The sequence below is a fragment of the Triturus cristatus genome, chromosome 8 (genome assembly GCF_964204655.1).
Source record: "Triturus cristatus chromosome 8, aTriCri1.1, whole genome shotgun sequence".
In the NCBI taxonomy this organism is placed as follows: Eukaryota; Metazoa; Chordata; class Amphibia; order Caudata; family Salamandridae; genus Triturus; species Triturus cristatus.
Window position 1 is genome coordinate 1,484,703,729 of NC_140591.1, and position 20,387 is coordinate 1,484,724,115.

At 43.1% G+C, this 20,387-nt stretch overlaps 1 protein-coding gene across 8 annotated transcripts in view; it reads right to left on the reverse strand.

Moving 5' to 3' along the window:
* LOC146805993 (uncharacterized) overlaps nt 1-20,387 on the reverse strand; it is a 731,342-nt gene that overhangs the window by 385,660 nt on the left and 325,295 nt on the right. For all 8 annotated transcript variants that reach the window (XM_085623346.1, XM_085623342.1, XM_085623340.1 and 5 more), the window contains exon 3: nt 9,318-11,189. In XM_085623346.1, coding sequence (XP_085479472.1) covers nt 9,318-11,189 — 1,872 coding nt within the window. The remainder of the gene's footprint in view (nt 1-9,317; nt 11,190-20,387) is intronic.

Consider the following 20,387-nt stretch of genomic DNA (forward strand, 5'->3'; position numbering starts at 1 on the left):
GCTACGACAAAGCTACTGCTAGAAACAATTTTGAGACTACAGAAGACGACTAGTATGCACCTGCATGGCTGACATTGTTAAGGCAGCCAGAACAAACTTTACTCCTGCTGGTGCAGGCTTCATACTATTGGTTAAAGAGAAGTTGATTTCTTCAATTTAGAAAGTCTATTTTTCAGTCAATTATTGATCTCTGGTTCTAAGTGTTCTTTTCAATCGCTTTGAAGTCTACAGTAGTTGTGACCTATCACCCTGTAATGGCAGCTGCAGCTGTCAATTTGCTGATTGATCTAGTAAGCGTTTTGAAATCCACCAAAGTGGTTAATTTTAGTGATTTAAATGTATCAGTTGGTGACCCATCGGTCTTCGTACATGTGACTTCCTTGGGAAACCTGAGTTGCTGGGTTTCCCTGGGCATAGTTACCATTGCATCTAATATCTCTAAGGCCCATTCACAAAAATAATATTCACACATGTTTATGTGTAAATCTACTCCTACACCTTGGTGTAAATCTACACATTTATCCTATTCACCATCTTCAAGTATGAATTTTCACCCAATTGCAGACTTACATTTTTTTTTACACAAACTTTATTGCATTTAACTAATTCACATTACAGTTATCACTGTTGTGTCCATACAATTGGCAATACACATCATAATAGTCTATTATACATACGAGACATAGCATAGTTGTATACCAGCACACTGTTCACGAAACCATTGCTGCATAATAATGCATTACAAACTCTACCCTCCGACCCCCCAAAGTAAGCAGACAATGTCACCTACCTGAGGGTTCTGGTTCATTAAGAATCATATGCGGAAGCACGTGTGTGGCTTCAGTGTCTGCTGAGTAATGGGAAAGTACCAGGGTATAACCGGTTTTCAGTGTGTGTGTGGGGGGGGCGGGGGTGATAGTAGCAGGCATTGGTGCACAAAAGGGGTAGCTTGTGTACCTAGACTAATAGTGAGATAGGGAGGAGGTAGGGCCTAACTGTAGGCCAGACATCTATTGAATGTATAGTGGGAACAATCATTACAACTCCACGGAGACCTCGTCCTTTAGCCTGAACCTTTCAAGGAGGGCATCCTATTCGAGTGAGATAGGCCTCCTACGCAACCCCCTATATTCTGCCCGCCGTATCGCTCCACCTTCTGCCTGTACCCAGTGTCTGAGCTCCTTAGCAATAGAATTATCTGTGTAGCCCTAGGGATTTTCCAGCATCTGGTTTCTAGGCACTCTGCCAGTAAAAGGGCCAAATCAATACAGCGTAATGTCCCTTTGGAACTGTTTGGCCTAGGATATAGCCCTCAGAGACAGTGTGTCGGGGTATCCCAGTGTGTGATGCCAGTCGGATCTGTTAATGTTGTCGAAATCTCTGCCCAATAAGCTAGCAACGATGAGCAGCTCCATAGCATATGCGTGGGGTCGGCATCTACTGTAAGACGGCGAGGACATGCTGAAGAGGCGGACGGAAACATACAGCTGATTCAATGAGAAATTAAGTATGCTCTATGCAGAATGGTGAATTTAATTAATTAAAACATTTATTTAAATCTCGATTTACAAGAGACTTTTGTGGAATATGCCAACAAAGTGGCCCAGTCCTTGCCTGAAAGCTCACAGGATAATCTGTTTCCCATTTAGCTTTTAGGGAAGAGAGTGGGGTCATGAAATTGGTTCGGAGCCCAGGGTAGAGCCAATGTACTAGGGGGCAGATTTACAAGCCCCTTGCGAGACATTTACGCCGCCATTGCGTCACTTCTGTGACGCAGCGGCGGCGTAAACCATGCACCATGTTGCGCCTTATTTACAACGTGACGCATCTAGGGAGATTCGTCACGTTGTAAAGCCCTGCGCTACATTAAACCTGCGTCAGGTTTAATGTATGCACTGTGGGCGTTCCGTCGGAAAAAGCCTCGGAAAAGTGACGCAGTGAAATCTACAAGATTTCACTGAGTCACTTTTCCGACGCTGCTGCGTCAAAACCCTGCGCCTGCTTGAAGCAGGCATAAGGCATGACGCAGCATGTTTGATATGGGCAGCCCCTGAGCATTGCTGGAGTTGCGTCATGCTTGCGACACGACTCCAGCAATGCGCCGCCCTTATGCCATCAGATGCGTCACGCATCTGTTTATCCTTGCGCCATGATGCGCTGCATTGTAAATGCGGCGCATCTGTGGTGGCGCAAGGGTAAACTTGCGTGACGCATCTTTCCTGGCGCATCCCTGCTGATTTGCAGGGATGCGCCAGGAAACATAAATCTGCCCCATAGTATATAATGACTGAAGTGGTACATACATTTCTGATTCTCTCCCCTCGGGTGCCCAGTATCGTCCTACATACCAAAGAATGCTGGCATGTGTAAGAAAGAGGTCCTTAGGCAGCATTCAAGGTAACTATTAGGGGGATCTGTATGGGGGCACAGACAGGCGTCCTGAGGGATCTGAGGCGTAGGATTCACAAACTAGCTGCGGACATTTCCGCTTTAGAACGTGCCTATGAGAAGGACCCTTCACCAGCGACACTATCTACGATCCGCGAATTAGTGACCGAACATAACGACACTGTTGATCACGAGATGGTCCATAGGTCCAGATGCAGTAAGGCTAGATATTACGGGGAGGGGGTAGGCCCAGCCGCTCACTCGCACAGAAGTTGGCTGCTCCACGTAGTCAAGGAGTATATCACTGAGATGCTTGACGAGGCCGGGGAGGCTCATTACACCACATATGAGATCAGTGGGACCATCCTTGATTTCTTCACTAGACTTTATGAAAATAAGGCTGCGGCACAGCCAGAAGACATCCATTCATATTTGAATGATGTCACCCTTGGGTGGCTGTCCTCGGGTCATAGGGAATATCTTCCTCAACCTTTTGATGTGGAAAACGTAAAGCTTGCTATTATGTCTCCCCACATGTAAAGCTGCAGGACTGGACGGGCTCCCTAGTGAGTTTTATAAGACCTTTGTGGATGACCTAGCCCCCAGACCTCTTGAGGTTTATGCGGAGGGATATGATACTGGTCGTCTCCCTCCCTCTTTGAAGGAAACCTTCTTAGTTATGCTATTGAAGCCTGATAAGGCATCTAATCATTGAGACTCTTATCGGCCCCTTTCAATCATTAACATTGACGTTAAGATATTGGCAAAGATGATCGCTCTTCAGCTACAGCCTCTGGGTCCCCTGCTGGTGTTTCCTGACCAGTCAGGGTTTGTGCCTGCCACGCATAATCTGCGCACACTCTTCACAACCCTACATTACTTTGGCTCCGACTTTCAAGTCGTAGCAGTGCTGCTTGATGCAGCAAAAGCATTTGATTCTCTCCAGTGGGATTACATGTTCACTATACTCACAAGGATGAGCCTCCCCCCCTTTTTTCTTCAGTGGATCAGAGTGCTGGATACTGAGCCTGTTGCCAGAGTTTATGTTAATGGCTGGGTGTCGTTTGCCTTTCCTATTGGTAGGGGCATACGACAGGGTTCCCCCTGTCACCGGTGCTTTTTGCATTGGCATTGGAGCCTCTCACCTCCAAGCTGCGCCAGCTGCATGCATTGGCTGCACTGCATTTCAGGCAGCGACTGCTCGTGGTCTCGTTTTTTGCAGGTGACATGCTATTATATGTTCGCGAGCCTGCAACATACTTTCCGGAATTGCTCCGCGAATATGTTAGATTCGAAGGCTTCTCCGGGTTAGGGATCAATTGGGCTAAGTCGACGGTGTTTCCACTGATGGCTGACACTTGCGAGGTTGAGCTGGACTTCCCTTTGTCCTGGACCCGGGATCCGGTGAAATACATGGGGGCTTGGTTACACAGGGATCCTGATCAGGTCATCTCTATGAACTATGTTCGTACTATCTCACAGATTATAGATAAGGCAGAGCACTGGGCCCGGTTGCCCCTGTCGCTATACCTTTGAGGTGCTACAATCGTCCCTCTTGTCGTTTGTCGGGGGGCAAGAAACCTCGCTGTAGCTGGGACACTCTTGTACAACCATTTGATCGGAGCGGCTTCGAGGCACCTGACATGCGTCTACTATTTGTGCGCTCAGGCGCACTTTGCGCATTACTGTTTTTTTCCTCAACGGTTTCTACCCCACGTAGCAATAGAGGCAGATGCAATTCTCCCAATGCCGCTTGTGGCAGCAGCACTCTTGGGTGGTGGTGGAGGCCCTAGGACTGAAATTAACCCAGTGCAGTGCACAGCCTGGGCCTGGCAGGCCCTTGCTAGAAGGGCACAGCTGGACTACCTTTATGCTCCAAAGTTACCAATAGCGTCGCATCCAGATATCTCGGCGGCACAGGAGCGCTTCGCTCTACCCGTGCTGCAGGCTGTCGGGGTTACGCAGATGGGTGACCTGTATAAACGGGGCCAGTTCTGCTCGCTGCCAGACTTGCAGGCGGGTCGGACTCACGGTTCGATGCTGTGCTTCACATATGTAAGGGTGCGGCAAGCGGTCAGAGCTATTTTCCCCAATTACCTGGCTGAGTCTCAGACATTGCGAGCACTGCAGGCGGTGCTGGCTGGAGAGGAGCGTCAGGGACTGATCATTAAATTGTATGCTGCGTCCCTACGTGAGAGGGAGCCGGAGGGACATCCTTCATATCTTAAATGGAATGCAGCGTTGGGATACACATTGACCCCTGATCATTGGAAATTTTGCTGTACACTCACTGGGCGTCTCACAGCTAACTGCAATCTTCGTATCATCCATTTTAAATTTGTACACCAGTTATATTACACTCCAATGCAATTGTGGAGATTTGGACTGCGTGAAGCAGCTTGTTGTGTGCGGTGTGGACAAGCCGATGCCTATTTTTACACCTATTGTGGCAGTATGCAGAGATAGCTGCCTTTTGTTCTAGGGTAGCAAGTGTGCTGACGGATGTTGTGTTGGAACGTGTGCGATGTATACCAGAGGTATGCCTGCTGGGTAACGTGAAGTCCTTGAAACCTTGTAATCGGCATCTTGTAGCTGTTGCGACATTATTGGCCAAGCGAGCTGTAGCACAATGTTGGGGCGCAAAGGGTTCACTCACGGTTTGGAAATGGGTCAGAGACTTAACTTACTGTAGGGAACAGTTGGAGATCTATGCGGAGGAACTGCCCGAGCCATCTCGGCTTAAAGATTTCTGGGCCCCTCTGACGATGTATCTATTGAGTCATCCCGACTTGTGATGTGCCATGCATCCTTTTCTGTACCTTACTGGGTCTTAATGCAATTGGCATTATGTATGCGTGGGATTTTACATGTGTGTCTACAGTGTTCAAGTTCTATTGCCTATATGGTGCCATATCTTTTAAAGTGCTGGGAGGGAGGGGGGGTAGAGGACTCTTCAGGAGTTGGTTGTTTTAGTGTTCTATGTTTCGTACTACATATTATTGATGCAACTCTTGGACCTAAAAAATGCTTGTATTGATCAATGCTATGTCGATGCTGATTGCTCTCTTGTGGAGCTTGTGTACTGTACTTGCAAGCTTTTCAATAAACAAATTAAAAAAAATAAAATTAAAAAAAGTATTTCAAATCGAAGAATTTTTGGTGTGAGTTGTCACAAAGTATCAAATAATATATATATTCAACATTCTATGGAGCTTGGATATGAGGCAGCTTCCCCCAGACAGCAACAGATTGTTATCTGCTATACCAACATCATATCCCACAAATTATATAAAATTATTGTCTGCAGGTAAATGAAGCATGAACAATAACTAAAGAAATGTAATATTTTCCACATGCAGTCTTGAAGAATTACTCTGTGTTTATGCAACAGGACTGTGCACGGAGCCATCTAAAGCAAATTTTGACTTGACTCGAATTATGTCTCCGCCTGCATTCATCGACATATTAACCCCCACCTCCACCCCCCCAAAAAACTTGCCCCAAAGTTTGAGTCTAGGTGCAGCACTCATCACGATATGTTGTAAGTATGCTTTTGCAGAGAACAACACTCTTTACTGCAAGAGACAAGAGGAAGCTCTCTTTTGCGACTCGATTCCAAATAGTTGGGGATATATTTGGCAAAATTGTTGAATTTTAAATATAGGTGGCAGAAATATCGTTGAAAAAAATATGGTGATACCCAAAATTAAACAACAACAAAAAATATCAGGAGGCAGAAATATTGTTGAGAATATCAATTTTTTAGGTAAGTAATATAATTTTCAAGAACATAGTTGCTAATATTGTATTCAATATTATTGTTGTAAAATATATTGTTTTATAATTATCTTTATGTTTGTTAGTATACATGTTAGTTTTATGGGTTCTTATTGTTTGTATTACATAATAATATTTGTAAACACAGTTTGTAATTTTAAGTAATTTAGCATTTTTATTTTTATAGCTAATAGTAATTTCTATTGTCGTAGCGAGTTGCTAGGTTTGTAAGGTGGGAAGTTAATTAGGAATAATTAAATATTTAATGTATTATTAATTATTTAATTGATTATTAATTTTGTTAATTGTGTAATAATTATAATTTTTATATTATATCTCATGTGCAGGCAGCTGGGTGTGTTGGTGTACAGGGTGGGAAGTCAATTAGGTAATAATTATTTATCAATGAATTAACAATGTATTCAAACTTATTTAATTGTTTATTAATTATGTAAATTGTGTAATAGTTATATTTATATTTTTTAAGTTATCATTAGTTGCGAGTTGCTGGGTTTTTAGGGGTATAGGGCGAGAAGTTAATCATTGATTAATCAACAATCATGAATTAATTAACTAATTAATTTATATTTATTATTAATTAGTATTTAATTAGTTATCAATTATGGTAATTGTGTTATATTTATTTATTTTAGTTATACTTTAAGTGAGGGCTGCTAGGTTTGTGGGGGTATAGTGTGGTACGTTATGTAATAAATAATGGCCAATTTTGCTTTAATTGATCATTATTTAAATTGTTTAAACATCATGTTAATTGTTTTTTTTTCACATATTCGTTTTTGGGGTTAATTAATAAAGATAATATATTAAGCATTTTATATGTGTTAACAATTAATATGGTTTTGTTTCATATATGTTATGTGTTTGAAGTGAAGTACTTTCGGTACTGTTGCACTGACTGGAGTGGAAAAAGTAACTTTAACCCCTACGAAGTCCAGCGCTTTCCCTACTGTTGCACAGACTGGAGTGGGAATAGTAAATATCACCCCTCTGGAATCCAACGCTTTTCCTACTGTTGCACAGGCTGGAGTGGGAATAGTAAATGTTACCATTTTGAAGTCCAACTCTTTCCCTACTGTTGCACAGACTTTAGTGGGATTAGTCAATTTTACTTCTCCGAAGTCCAACACTTTCCCTACTGTTGCACAGACTAGAGTGGGAATAGTAAATGTTACCCATCTGGAGTACATCACTTTTACTACTGTTGCACAGACAGGAGTGGGAGTAGTACATTTTACCCCTCCAAAGTCCAATGCTTTCCCTGTATGGGAGTCTTGTAGAGAATTGCATTAGGTGGCAACTCTACAGCCTTAGTTGGATATAGAGTTTTTTAAGTTGTGGGAAATGTTTGGAGTATCTACATTTGGAGCTGACAAAAATAGAGATTATGTGGCCTTTGGGAAGATCTCAAGCCCTGCTCCTCCCCCGCCCCACCGCCCCGCAGCACTCCCTCCAGGAGCCGCTACTGGCTGGGGAGATAGACGGAACTGTCCTGTGGTGTTGTGCTGTACGTTAAGCAGCTCAGCTTTAGTGATGTTAAGCTTCAAGGCATTTCGGCCATCCATTGATGAATGGCCACCAAAAATTCTTTTAGTTTCAATGTCTGCCTTTCCAGCATGTGAGGTCAATCAAGAGAGAATCCTTGAGTCGATGAAGATGACACCTGTTTTTTGTTCTTAAGTATGTTTTTGTTCTAGAGTATGGTCTATGTTATTCAAGGATTCCAACCTTTAATCTCAAACCCGAGAGAAATCCGACTGTGTTGTATATTATATGAGTGGCGGAAGCATGTGATAAATTATTTTCATAACAATGTTTTGCTAAAATTACATTTTAAGAACATCTTTTACAAAACTTTGTTTTTCCTGTAAAATCTTAAACCAAATTTGACTTTCATTCTATGTCACACAAAATGTAGCCTAAAAATATGCCTAAAATATGGATTTACAATTTGATAACAGTTTCATAACTTTTTGTAAATATTTAAGGCTTGTTTTTAAAAATATGAAGTGATATTTCTTTACACTTTAAATTGGGACTAGAAAAAAAATCATTAGAATAATTACTACAGTGTTAATGACTACTTACCCATAAGTAAGAGAAATTGTATATTTATATTGAAACAACATACAGAAAAACTAAATTAAATACAAATGCTTTATGTAAATGTCAACATTTATGAAAAGATGTTTTGTCTAAAATAATAGGCTACATAAAAAACAAAGTGCCTCATTACGATGACAGGCAGACTTCAGTCCTTCCGCCATTGTCTCCTATCTGGGACAGCCTACTAACCGTGTGGCAGTCCCACAATAGGAATTAGGATGCGACCGCCACCATGGCGGTCGCATCACCCACCCTTAACATTGCAGTGGGTGCTGCTGGTTGCAGCACCCGCCGTAATGTGAAAAAAGGGATGTTGTACACATCCCTGTACTACGTGACAGGCACCATGCAGTGCCGGTCACTTGGTACAGGGATACAAAACCCAACGGAAAGATCCAGTGGGGAAGGGGGCCCTGTTGCGAGCCCCCAATGTCCATGCCTGCCAGCCTTTCCTGGCGGTTGAAACTCCATGGAAAGGCTGGCATGGATTGACATCTTAATCTGACCGGTGATGCCTAACAGGCACCACCGCCATTCTGGGCTATGCATGCGGTTCGACTGATGGATTCAATCCGACTGTCGGAACTGTGACAGTCGGATTTTCTGACCACCACCGATCCTACCACCATCGTACCGTGGCGGTCTGATCGGCACTTACGATTGATGGGGGACTACCATCAACGGGCTCGCAGGGGCGGTCCTACCGCTATATGATGAGCCCCAAAGTGTTTGTAAAAGATGTTTTGGAACACTCTTTAGCAACATGTTGTTTAGGAAAATGATTTTACTACATGGAATCCATGTGTGAGATAGCGGGGGGTCTTAGCTCAGAGGGGCAGAGACAGACAAGGCAATTGTTTCTTTTGACTAAATAGCTAAATTAGTTGGCAGGAAGTGGCATGTGGACAAGTATGGCTTCTCAGCATGTTACACATATTTTGTGATTAATTTGTTCATAGCAACCCCACCCCCTCTCACAGGCTTCTTAACCAACAACAAACCATGAAAACCAACAGACCCAATGTTACCTATGGAGCAGTCCTCTCCTGTAAACCCGTCCTGGCACACACACTTGCCGTCCTCACACCTTCCTTTTTCGCTGCAGGCATTGGGACATGTCTTCTCGCTGCACTCAGGCCCAGCATATCCCGCCTGACACTGGCAGTGGCCGTCCACGCAGATCCCTCGACCCCGGCACTGGTTTTGACAGGTCACTTCTCTGCAGTCTGGGCCAGTGTAGCCACGTCGACAAATACATGTGCCTTTCAGACATCGACCCTGATTGTTGCAGTTGTTAGGGCACAATTTGAGGCCGCATACGGGCCCCCCATAGCCTTTGTCACATATGCATTTGCCATTCTCACACCGTCCCCGGCTATTGCAGTTATTAGGGCAGGTTCTTGTGCCACAGTTTGGGCCACCATAACCAGCCTTACAGACACACTGACCATCCACACAAAGGCCGAGGGAACTACAATTGTAAGGGCAGATCTTGGTTTCACAGTTGGACCCAGCGAACCCTTCGTCACAGACACATCGGCCATTGTCACATCGGCCTTGGTTCTTACAGTTGTCTGGACATGTCTTGGTTCCACAGTTGGGCCCTGTAAAACCTGTCGTGCAGACACAAATGCCGCCTTCACATCGTCCTTGATTGCTGCAATTGTCTGGACATGTTTTGGTTCCACAGTTGGACCCAGTGAACCCTTCGTCACAGGCACATTGACCATCCTTACATAGACCTTGGTTATTACAGTTGTCTTGGCATGTCTTGGTTCCACAGTTGGGCCCTGTAAAGCCTGCCTCACAGACACACGTGCCATCTTCACATCTTCCTTGATTTCTGCAGTTGTCTGGACATGTCTTGGTCCCACAGTTGAGCCCAGCATATCCCTCGTCACAGACACATCTGCCATCTTCGCATCGTCCTAGGTTTTTACAGTTGTCTGGACATGTCTTGGTCCCACAGTTGAGCCCAGCATATCCCTCGTCACAGACACACTGGCCATCCTGACAGCGGCCTCGATTTTGGCAGTTTTCAGGGCAGGTTCTAATACCACAGTTGGGCCCAGTGAACCCCTGTGAACAGATGCAGCTTCCATCCTTGCACACTCCTCTCCTATTGCAGTTGTTGGGGCAGATTTGTGAGCTGCAGTTGGGCCCAGAATAGCCCGGATTGCACAGGCACCTGCCATTGATACACTGGCCATGGTCGTGACAGTTTTCGGGACAAGACCTAGCACCGCAGGCAGGGCCGGTGAAGCCAGGATTGCAAATGCACTTCCCGTTGATACACTGTCCTCGGTTCTTACAGGTATCCAGACATGATCTTGACCCACAGTCAGGCCCCATATAGCCGGGTCTGCATACACATATTCCATCAATGCATTTTCCTCGGTCCCTGCAGTTTTCAGGGCATGTCCGTGTGCCACAATCTGGCCCACCAAAGCCGACTTTACAGACACAGCTTCCATTCAAGCACTTCCCTCGGTCGCGGCAGTTATCTGGACAGGCTTTTGCGCTGCAGTCAGGTCCAGTGTAGCCAGGATCACACACACATGACTCCTTTATGCACTTTCCATGGCCTCTACAGTTGTCTGGGCAGGATTGGTCTCCACAAGCTGGGCCGATATAACCAGGAAAACAGACACACTTGCCCCCAATACACCGACCTTGATCGTTGCAGTCATCCAGGCAGGTGGTCAGCTCACAGCTCTCACCGGTGAAGCCATCGTGACATATGCACTCGCTGTCCATGCACGTGCCACGGTCATTGCAGTTGTATGGGCAGGACGATTCTGAGCAGGTGGGACCACCCCATCCCTTCTCACAGACACAGCGGCATTTGCCAAAGTCGAATTTGCCATGCTGGCTACAGAGTCCCTGTATGTCAGTCTGGCCTGTAGGAAAGAAAAAGAAAATAGGTAAAACATTTAACAGCAACACACTAAAAGGCATATATAGCATAACATTTAAAAAGTAACATTTGTAGGTGCTAGATTGCTCCAGGGCAAGCCACGTGCATTGCTCAGATAGATGTTAGCTAAGAGCAAATGTTACTTTGAGCAGAGCTGACAGAATTTGGGCAGCTGTAAGCATCTAGTGGAGTGGCTTCTAGTAGCCAGCAGCCTGCCTTGTGTGCGGTACCCGCAGCCAGTCAGTCGCGTGGAAATTCTGTCTGTAACAGTGCCGGCCATGTATACATCTGGCCTTTTGGTTTAAATACACACTATCCAGCTCTTGATGCCTGATTAGCGGCAGCCCAGTCTTGGAGTGATGGAGATGAATCATCTTCAGCACAAACCCACAATAATCCCATCCAAAGGGAGAGACCAGGACTAAGCAGACCTTCATGGAAGGGGGCAGTCTGCCTTAATGTCTAAAGCCGGTCTAGCTTAGGAGCGGTCTGTCTGCTAGTAAGGTTAAGGTCAGACAACCATGTTTCTCTACAAGGTGGTTACCCTTCGGTTCAGTGAGAAAGACTGGACTGTGGAATTTTGTAATATATATATATGAGTCAAAGATATTAGATGCTTTACTTTTTCCATTAAGTGCCTGCAGTGAGATCTCAAACTATGGCAGCATTCTCATTGTGTTCAACGTCTACTAATAGCTTCTCAGATCATGCCAGCAGGTGGTCTGATAGCCATCGGTTCAAGATTTGTCTTGCCATGTACAGAGACCTATTTTTTTTAATACATGTGGAATCTCATAAACCCTCCTGTAAGCCTGGGCCAGAAGGATATGCCCGACTTGGAACACGCTCAATATCAACTCAATATCTGCAAAAATATACAAACCATCAGTGGTGTTGCAACAATTTTCGGAGTGGTGTGCTGCCATCAATGTTACATCAATGAACACGTAGGGATTGTGAAAAATCTGAATGCCAGGCAAGGAACAAGTGAAGCCAGTGAACCACGACCAATCAGCAGGAGAGTGCTAAGGGTGTGGCATGTAGCCGGTGGTACATTTTGGAGCACACTGTCGTGTGGAAATGCTTTGACATTTACAGATTTTTAATTTTCATTAAAATGGCAACAAAATTAGCACTTACCTGTAATTTAACTGATAAAACTATGTATCACACAAATAATGCATGGTAATCGAGTTTCAGCAGCTATTTATCATTTGCACATCTATCTCCAAGTATCTTGATTTATTCTGATCCTATTAAAATTTTTGTTTCCATCACACTTCAGAATTACGAAAAATTTATTTATTTGTGCTTTTGCTAATTCTAGATACATTTTTAAATATTTGTACAGTTCATTTAGAGGTATTTAAATTTTATGTGTTAGAAAAAATGGCATTCTACAGCCTTTCCTTTCACACTTCTGTACCCCAGCAGTAGTGTCAGATAGTTCACTTAACAAAAATATCTTCTTTCTAACTTTGAAACCTCTAACTTTGCAGTTTATAGAAAGAAAAGTAAATACCAATCTCTATATTAAAAGAATAAGCAGCAATTTGTTGGAAGGCATAGCCTGGCATTTGACCTCTGCAATTGAACTCACAGCAAATGTTACAAATTAAAAACAACATTTAAAGGCATCTTTATTACTCTTTGTCCTTTTGATCTCCAGCATGGCAATTGTGGGAGTGCTGCAGCATGCCCCTACTTTCATCGCCTGTGCAAAACATCAGGAGATGCCCTGAAATGCAAATCTGTTATAGATGCATGGGGTTTCTTCCATAAAGTTGGCTTAAATATTTTAGAGCAAGAATTACCTGAAAAAGTTATTAAAACTTGTTGTAAATCCATGTCTCACAAATGCATTCTGATTTCTTAAAGTAGTCTAGCTAGACTCCTGGTTAGACACGCTGAGAGGGAATGGAGGGTGAGCTATAATGAGATGGATGCAATGAACTATAAACAACAGTTCAAGATCAGTCTTTTCAGTATAATCTAACTGGATTAATTATATTTTAGGTGTTTAAAATACAACTAGAGAACTGTTCTCCGCTCTAAATGTATGTATTTAACATATCTGTACTATATGAGTTGTAACACCTTCCTAGACGTTTGGTAACGTTGTAGCCCAGCATTTTATAGGTTTTGCAATAATGACTCATATACAGAACGTTCTGCATCTTACACATTGTGATACCTATACTGCCTTAGCGACAGGCTGTATAGCAGCCAAAGTGTTTGTGTTGCAGCAGTGGTGTGCCTACTCTCCCAGTGGACAAAATAAACATAAATACTTGTTGCCCTTGACCACCAACAATATGGCCTGGATGCATAGTGATGGGGAATCCCCACCCCTGATCCCCCACTTTCAGACTTCACTCACCAAAATTATTCATCTGCATTGAATCAACTACCACAAAAACTCAACTTCAACCTCTGTGGACACTCCATAAAATGAACGCTATGGCTGTGATACTTGGGCTTACCTGCTGAACCTATAGCAAGAAGCTGCTTAGATTTAGTTACATGCAACAATTTATATTTCAGGATTTAAAGAAAGGCTACTAAAGTAACCTGTTATAAATCTGCATTTTAGCTGTTTACATCATGAAATTATTTACAGTCGGCTTATTGCGATTTTTAAATGAAGTTGTGAGACCTGTCTGTTGAAGTCTGCAAATGAATCATTCTGCATCCATCACAGCTTGCAAAGGCTTGTAAAGGAGGTGTGAATGAGAGAACCCCAGAGTGCTCCTCTAGGAGAAATGGTAAGTGGCCTCATGTAGCAGATGTGATTTGTATAACCTTGTTTAGTCAGGCTTCGTATGAAGCTGTTCATTTGATATGCAGAAGAGGTTTTATTTAAAGGTGACGCATGATAGTGATTAGTTTATTTTAAAAACACCTACCCGGGATCCCTCTGATATTAGCTATATGGAGTCCTTGGTGCCTATGATGGAGCAGGTAAACAAAATGTTGTATACTTCCTCTAATTTCCATGAAATTAATTACGTAATCATTCTAAAATTAACTCGTACTAATTGGTTTGAAGTGAAATAAACTAATCAACTTTACACCTTGATTAACACAAGATACACGTGGGACTAAATTGCAAATTGCATGGCAGAATAATTAAGTAATTAACTATGGTACGCAAAGTAACTTTAGATTGTGGTGAAATAGAAAATTGCATGGTTTATGTTGATTTTGTTTTGGTTTGTGCTTGCAGTACTGCAAAATGGTGAGTATTATTGCTTTAAATGTGGCTACAAGCGAGGTAAATACTAATATACATTGGGATTAGTGTGGGTTTAAACATTAGAATCTCCATTTCTATATTTTAATTACTGTTATGTCTGTTTTTGCTTAAGTTGGCATTCGGGCCTACTAGGCCGCAGTACCTAAAATGGTGTCCCTATGAAGCCGTCACCATGTGAGCGTGATGACTTCTGCACAGAATCGGATGTCTCTAGAGGTGTCCAAGTGACCTTAGCTCTGTGACACCGTGTTCCCTGTCAAGGATATGAGCGTGGTGCACTGCCAACTGATGGACGGTGTGAACAGCAAAGGGGGACAATACAGAACCTGTACTGGAATGTATTTTCTTCCTCAAAACGTTGCTTTCGGAACTTTCGCCTGGGAGCCGAATGAATAAAATAAAATTTGCCCTTTCTATGCCAAGTCCCATGGAGAACCAGTTTACCCTGGGAAACTTTAGAAAGACTCTCAGATAACCCCAGACAGTCCAATCAGAACATTTTGTTACCCCTAAAATGTTCCTTGTTAGAATGAAGTAGGAGGGAAAAAGGGTATAAAATGCCCTAATCCGCCAAAGGGGGGTGGTTCATCCGGCTGATCTTTCATGGCGTTGGGTCGCCATTGAGCTGGTGAAGATTTCCATGGTTTACCTTGGGTTTCTTTAGTTTTCGGGAAGTTATTTCAACTAATGGGTTCATCTTTGCTGTGGGTCGGACAGTTTATCCCGGAGATTGTACCAGAGAATGCGGATAATTCTCTGTTAGCTCAGTGGGTCACCAACGTTTGATATTTGGTAACAATTAAATGCACTTTCTAAATCTATGCTTATTTACCAGTTTGATTTCTCTTTGAAACAAACTGAATTTATATTATGACCTGTAGTGCCTAAATGCTTATTCAGAGAAAATTATTATTAGATAAACAGAATTTGAATTAAGAAGAAATGAGTTTGTGGTTCTTTAATTGATTATAGAAAATAATCAAATGTTTCCTAGGCTTTAATTGTGTTTTAGCTGGTTCTAAATCGCCATCAACCAGTCCAACTAATTGGTCCATCGACCAAATGTGGAGTGCCTTGATGTTAAGGTCAGGTTTCTATAGGTGCACGTGTATATAATGTATATAATGTAAAGAAGTTTAATCCTGATAGGTAATAAAGTACCCCCATGTCCAGCGCTTTTTCTCCTGTGTCCGGCTTAGAATGAGACGAGTGCGTGTTGTTGTTATGGGCCCCACCAATGAATGAGTGTATGAATGAGTTGTTATGATTACGAATCTGTGACATAGGGAGAATAAGTAAATTTGCCCTTGTGCTGGATCACCTAAATACTTGACCTTAATTCGGTAGAGCCACATCGTTATGTTAATGTCCTACTAAGAGGTTAGAGATGGGCCTATTTGTTGCAGGATCACCAACAGGTGGACAACAAGGATGCCAATGTAAGTGACGTTAACTGAAGGTGTGATCTCGTGCTTCTGACAAAAAAGTGCTGGAAGGAATGCTCAAATTAATCTCAGCCACTCTCGTTCAGGTTGCAAACAGGATTGAATGCATTTGCTAAGTGTGTAACAGTGTTCTCTTAGATGGCTTCCACTGCATAATACAGCTGAAAAGGAATGATGCAATTCTCAAGTATTAAATAATGTCCTTGTAGGAAATAAGACCCAGGGCACTTAGAGGTCTTATTGTTTGTCACTGCGTTTATTAACTACATAAAGGATAAATCAGAAGCACCAAGGAACAGTTATGCCCACAAAGAAGCCGTCCTTGCAACTGCACCCACTTTCAAATCACACTCCATATTCTTCAACTTAGCATTCCTCATTCCACACATTCCTTACATTCTTCACATGTGTTCATCAGCCAATACCTAGATCAGAAATATCTTCCTGGTCAAACAACAAATAATCACGACACACCACACACACAAGCATGCATGCATACACACACACACACAAAGACTATCTCCCTACCTCCAGCCACCTTTAGCAAAAACTACTACACCACTCAACAGAAAACAGCAACGATATCAACTAAACTCTTATAAACAGATTCACTCTACGACAGAATTATTACATTTTCATAGGAAAGTATCTTCCCCTTTTGCTTCACCTTATAGTACTAACGGTCATATTAAAAACACATCTGCCTTCATCCACATGCTGCCCAAGTTCATTAACTCCTCCCGACTACAAATTCACCATAGGAACATCCTATGACAAGTTGAATTCCTATACACCGAAATCATGTCCCACACTCTTCAGCCATCAATTCAGTAACTTTAACCAGATTCAACTATTTGACAGATCCTTTACTAGTACACAGTGGTAACAGAATACAAACTAACTGTTCAGCTTTAATATTGACATACCTGACTTTTCGTCTCTTAAATTCCACATACACCCACATCTTCTCCTGATGGTTACTGACTCTTTGCCTCACAATTTGGAAGTCGGACACATAATTCTCATTACGGTTCGTCTTCAATCACCATCTGACCAATATCAAACTGGGAAATTAGGGGTTATTTTGTAGGTTAACAGAGTGCTTGTGGTATTCTCTCCAACAAACACCATCCTTCACCGCTAAAGGAATTGACTCCTTCAATATCTTGTCAAACCTTTCTTTTTAACCATTGGCCTCAGGTTGCTAGATAACACATTTTGTATGAATAAAACCATACCTGGCCAAATGCTCTTCCATCTCTAAACTAACAAAGAATGGGTCATTATCTGATAGTAATGACTCCAGTAGGTCCTCTCTGCGAAAATATCCCCTTACGTTTGATGATTGCCTGTGTTATTACCTTCTCCACTATATTATAACTTTCAGTCATTTGTGAAAATAATCTACCTATATAATAGCATATGCCTCCCACCTGGGAACAACCACAAATGGTCCAGCAATATATATAGCCAGTTTCCTTGAACCTCCCTGGCATAGCTCAAGAACACATAGTTTGGCTATCTTGCCACTACCTGAGGGTAGTTTGCACCCATCTGTAAATGGTATCCATCAATTCATGGACACCACAAATGTTGTCAGACCTGTCTTTTAGCACCATCAATGCCATTATGTTCTTCATAATAGTGGTTAAAATGATCTTCCTAATGTGAGGATTATTTTTATCACTCTTTATTAAAACGTGTCCTTCAATAGCAAATTCTTCATACATTTTGAAGAATGCACTAATTTCGCCATTTATTTTCTCTCCAGACCAACAATTAATCTTGAAGCTAAAACAGAATATAATGCTTGGGACTCGATTTAGAGCTTGGAGGGCATGGTACTTCATCGCCAAGGCAACAGAGTACCCTGTTCACCAAACTCCCAGTCCGCTAGCATCATTTAGAAACTAATGGAACATATCTTTTCTGTCAACTGAACCCCTATTGGCTCTGTCAATGAAAAACTTCATTGGCGGGCCTGATAGAGTAGGGGATGTCAGACTAAGGACAGTACACCGCCTGCCCTATTTAGTGTGGATCGTGTAATGTCTTTTTTATTGTCTGTCTGTGAGGTGCAGAAAAAATAAGGAGCCCCCAACACCTTTAGAGAAACCTATTGAGTTTCTTGGTGAAAAGCCAAAAAATGAATTGAGTTTGGTGAACAGCCATCAAAATCAATGGCGGCCATGATCCAGACTTTCTGTATAGTGAAGGAAACTGCTGTGGCAGCAATTCCTTTAAATATACAGTGATGACCACTGGGTCTGCAGTTATCTCTAAATTTGACAGAAGGTAGTCTGTTATGTTGTCAGAGGTAATGTCCTCTGCTACTCTAATAGATGGTGTTCCATGCTTTAAACAGTCTATCCACATCCAGCTCACAATCCTATTCCTCATCATGCACAATGAACTGACAATCTTTGTTCTTCTCATGTTGTACATCTTCCACTGTAAATGCCACTTTGTATTCAGTGCCCACACATTCGGAATCCAATACATTTTCAATGGACAAATGCATCATGCAATAAGTGCCCACATTTTTCTTCTGTGGTCTGTGGGTGTGGATGTTGGTCCTAGCTCTGAAGGCATCAGGTGGAGTCCCATGGGAAGGACATGTTGCAGAAGACCAGTACTTCCATCTTGTCAGAGTTGTGCTTCAGGCAGTTGGTTCGCACCCAGTCTGCCTCCATGGTCATGAAGTTGGTGAAGTTGATTCTAGTGGTGGTTGTCTTGTCCGTCAGGGAGAGGAGGAGTTGGGTGTCATTGACGCAGTTATGACAGTGATGTATTTTGATTGGATGATGTTGGCGAGCGCAGTCATGTACATGTTGAAAAGGGTGGGGCTGTGAGGTGATCCCTGTGAGACTACGCATATCAGTTTCTTGGTCTCTGATATAAAGGGCAGCAGCCCGACCTTCTGGGTTCTTCCAGTGAGGAAGGAACAGATCCATTTGAGAGCAAACATTTGTATGCCAATCTCCTGGAATCTTCTAATGAGGGTGCTGTTGGAGACAGTGTTGAAGACTGCGGAGCAGTCAAGCAAGACAAGAGCCGCTGTTTCTCCTTGGTCCAGGAAGATTTGATTTTTGTTGGGGGCCGCAATAAGTGCTGTTTCGGTGCTGTGGTTCTTTCTGAATCCTGATTGAGTGTGGTCTAGAAGATAGTGCAGTTTGGGGTTGGCTGTGAGTTGCATGTTGATGGCCCTCTCAATCACTATGGCTGGATAGGGGAGCAGGGTGATGGGCCAGAAGTTGGTCAGTTGATTTGGGTTGGCTGTGGGTTTCTTGAGGACGTTGGTTTCTGCAAATATTCTATTCAACCCGGGAAAGCGGCGGACGTGATGGATGTGTTGATGATGTGGATCAGGATAGTGATGATTGGTGACATTCCAGGTTGTAGATGTGGTGGGGATGTGGTTCCTTTGGGGCCTGTGAGTGGATGGTCCGCATGATTGCCGCTGTGTTGTTTCTGGTGAGGGTTGTCCATTCGGTCAGGTAGCCGGTAGGTTAGCGATGATTCCTCTGGTGTTGAGTTGGTGTGCAAAGTTGCTGTAGATGTTTGCTGTGGAAGTTGGATAGGTTGTCACAGAGTTGTTGGGAGGCAGCAATGTTGTTGACAGTGGCTGAGGGCGAAGTGAAATCCTTGATGTTCGATAAGATCTCCTTGCAGTTGTTGGAGCTTCCTTTGATGCAGTCCACTACTTTTCTTGGTGTCCCTTATTTGCGGGTGTTAGCGTCTGAGTGCAACTTTGTAGGTAGTTCCATCTGTGTTGTCATGGCTGGCTCTTTAATTCCTTTCTAGCTGTTTACAGTGTCATTTGGTGTCTCAGAGTTGTTCTGTGCACCAGTAGGTCTGACTGTTTCATCTAATATGCTTGTTGGGTTTGATGGGTGCGAGGGAGTCCGCACAGTTTTTGATCCAGTTGTTGAGCTTGTTTATGTCCTTGTCAAGGATCTCTGTAGGCCTATGTTAATCCATGCTGAGGGCTTTGAGCCAGTGTGCTTCTGTGATTTTGCTCCAGCTGCAGCTTTTATGCTGAATCTTGTAGGGATGTTGACTTGAGATGTGATGATTAGAAAGTGGATAATAGAGTAGTCGGTCCATGTGAGCGGTGTGGTGGAGTTGTATTTGATGCTGTCGCTTGTGGTGAAGATAAGGTCCAATGTGTGCCCAGTGTTGTGTGTTGGTTCTGAGAAAAACTGGGTGAGTTTGATGTTTCTCAAGCTTTCGAGGAGTGCGGTAGTTTTAGTCTCTTAGGTGAAAGTTGAGCTCACCGAGAAGACTCTAGGCTCTGCAGTCGATGGTAAGCGGAGCAATGAGGTCAGTGATGAGGTTGTTAAAAGTGGCTTGTGTGCCGGGTGGTCGGTAGTCAAGGATTGCTTCCGTTAAGGGTGAAGTTTCTGGAGATTTGCAGCTTGAAGTGCAGGTGCTCCATGAATGGGGTAGCATATTCTGTGGATGTTGTGCATTTGATGGA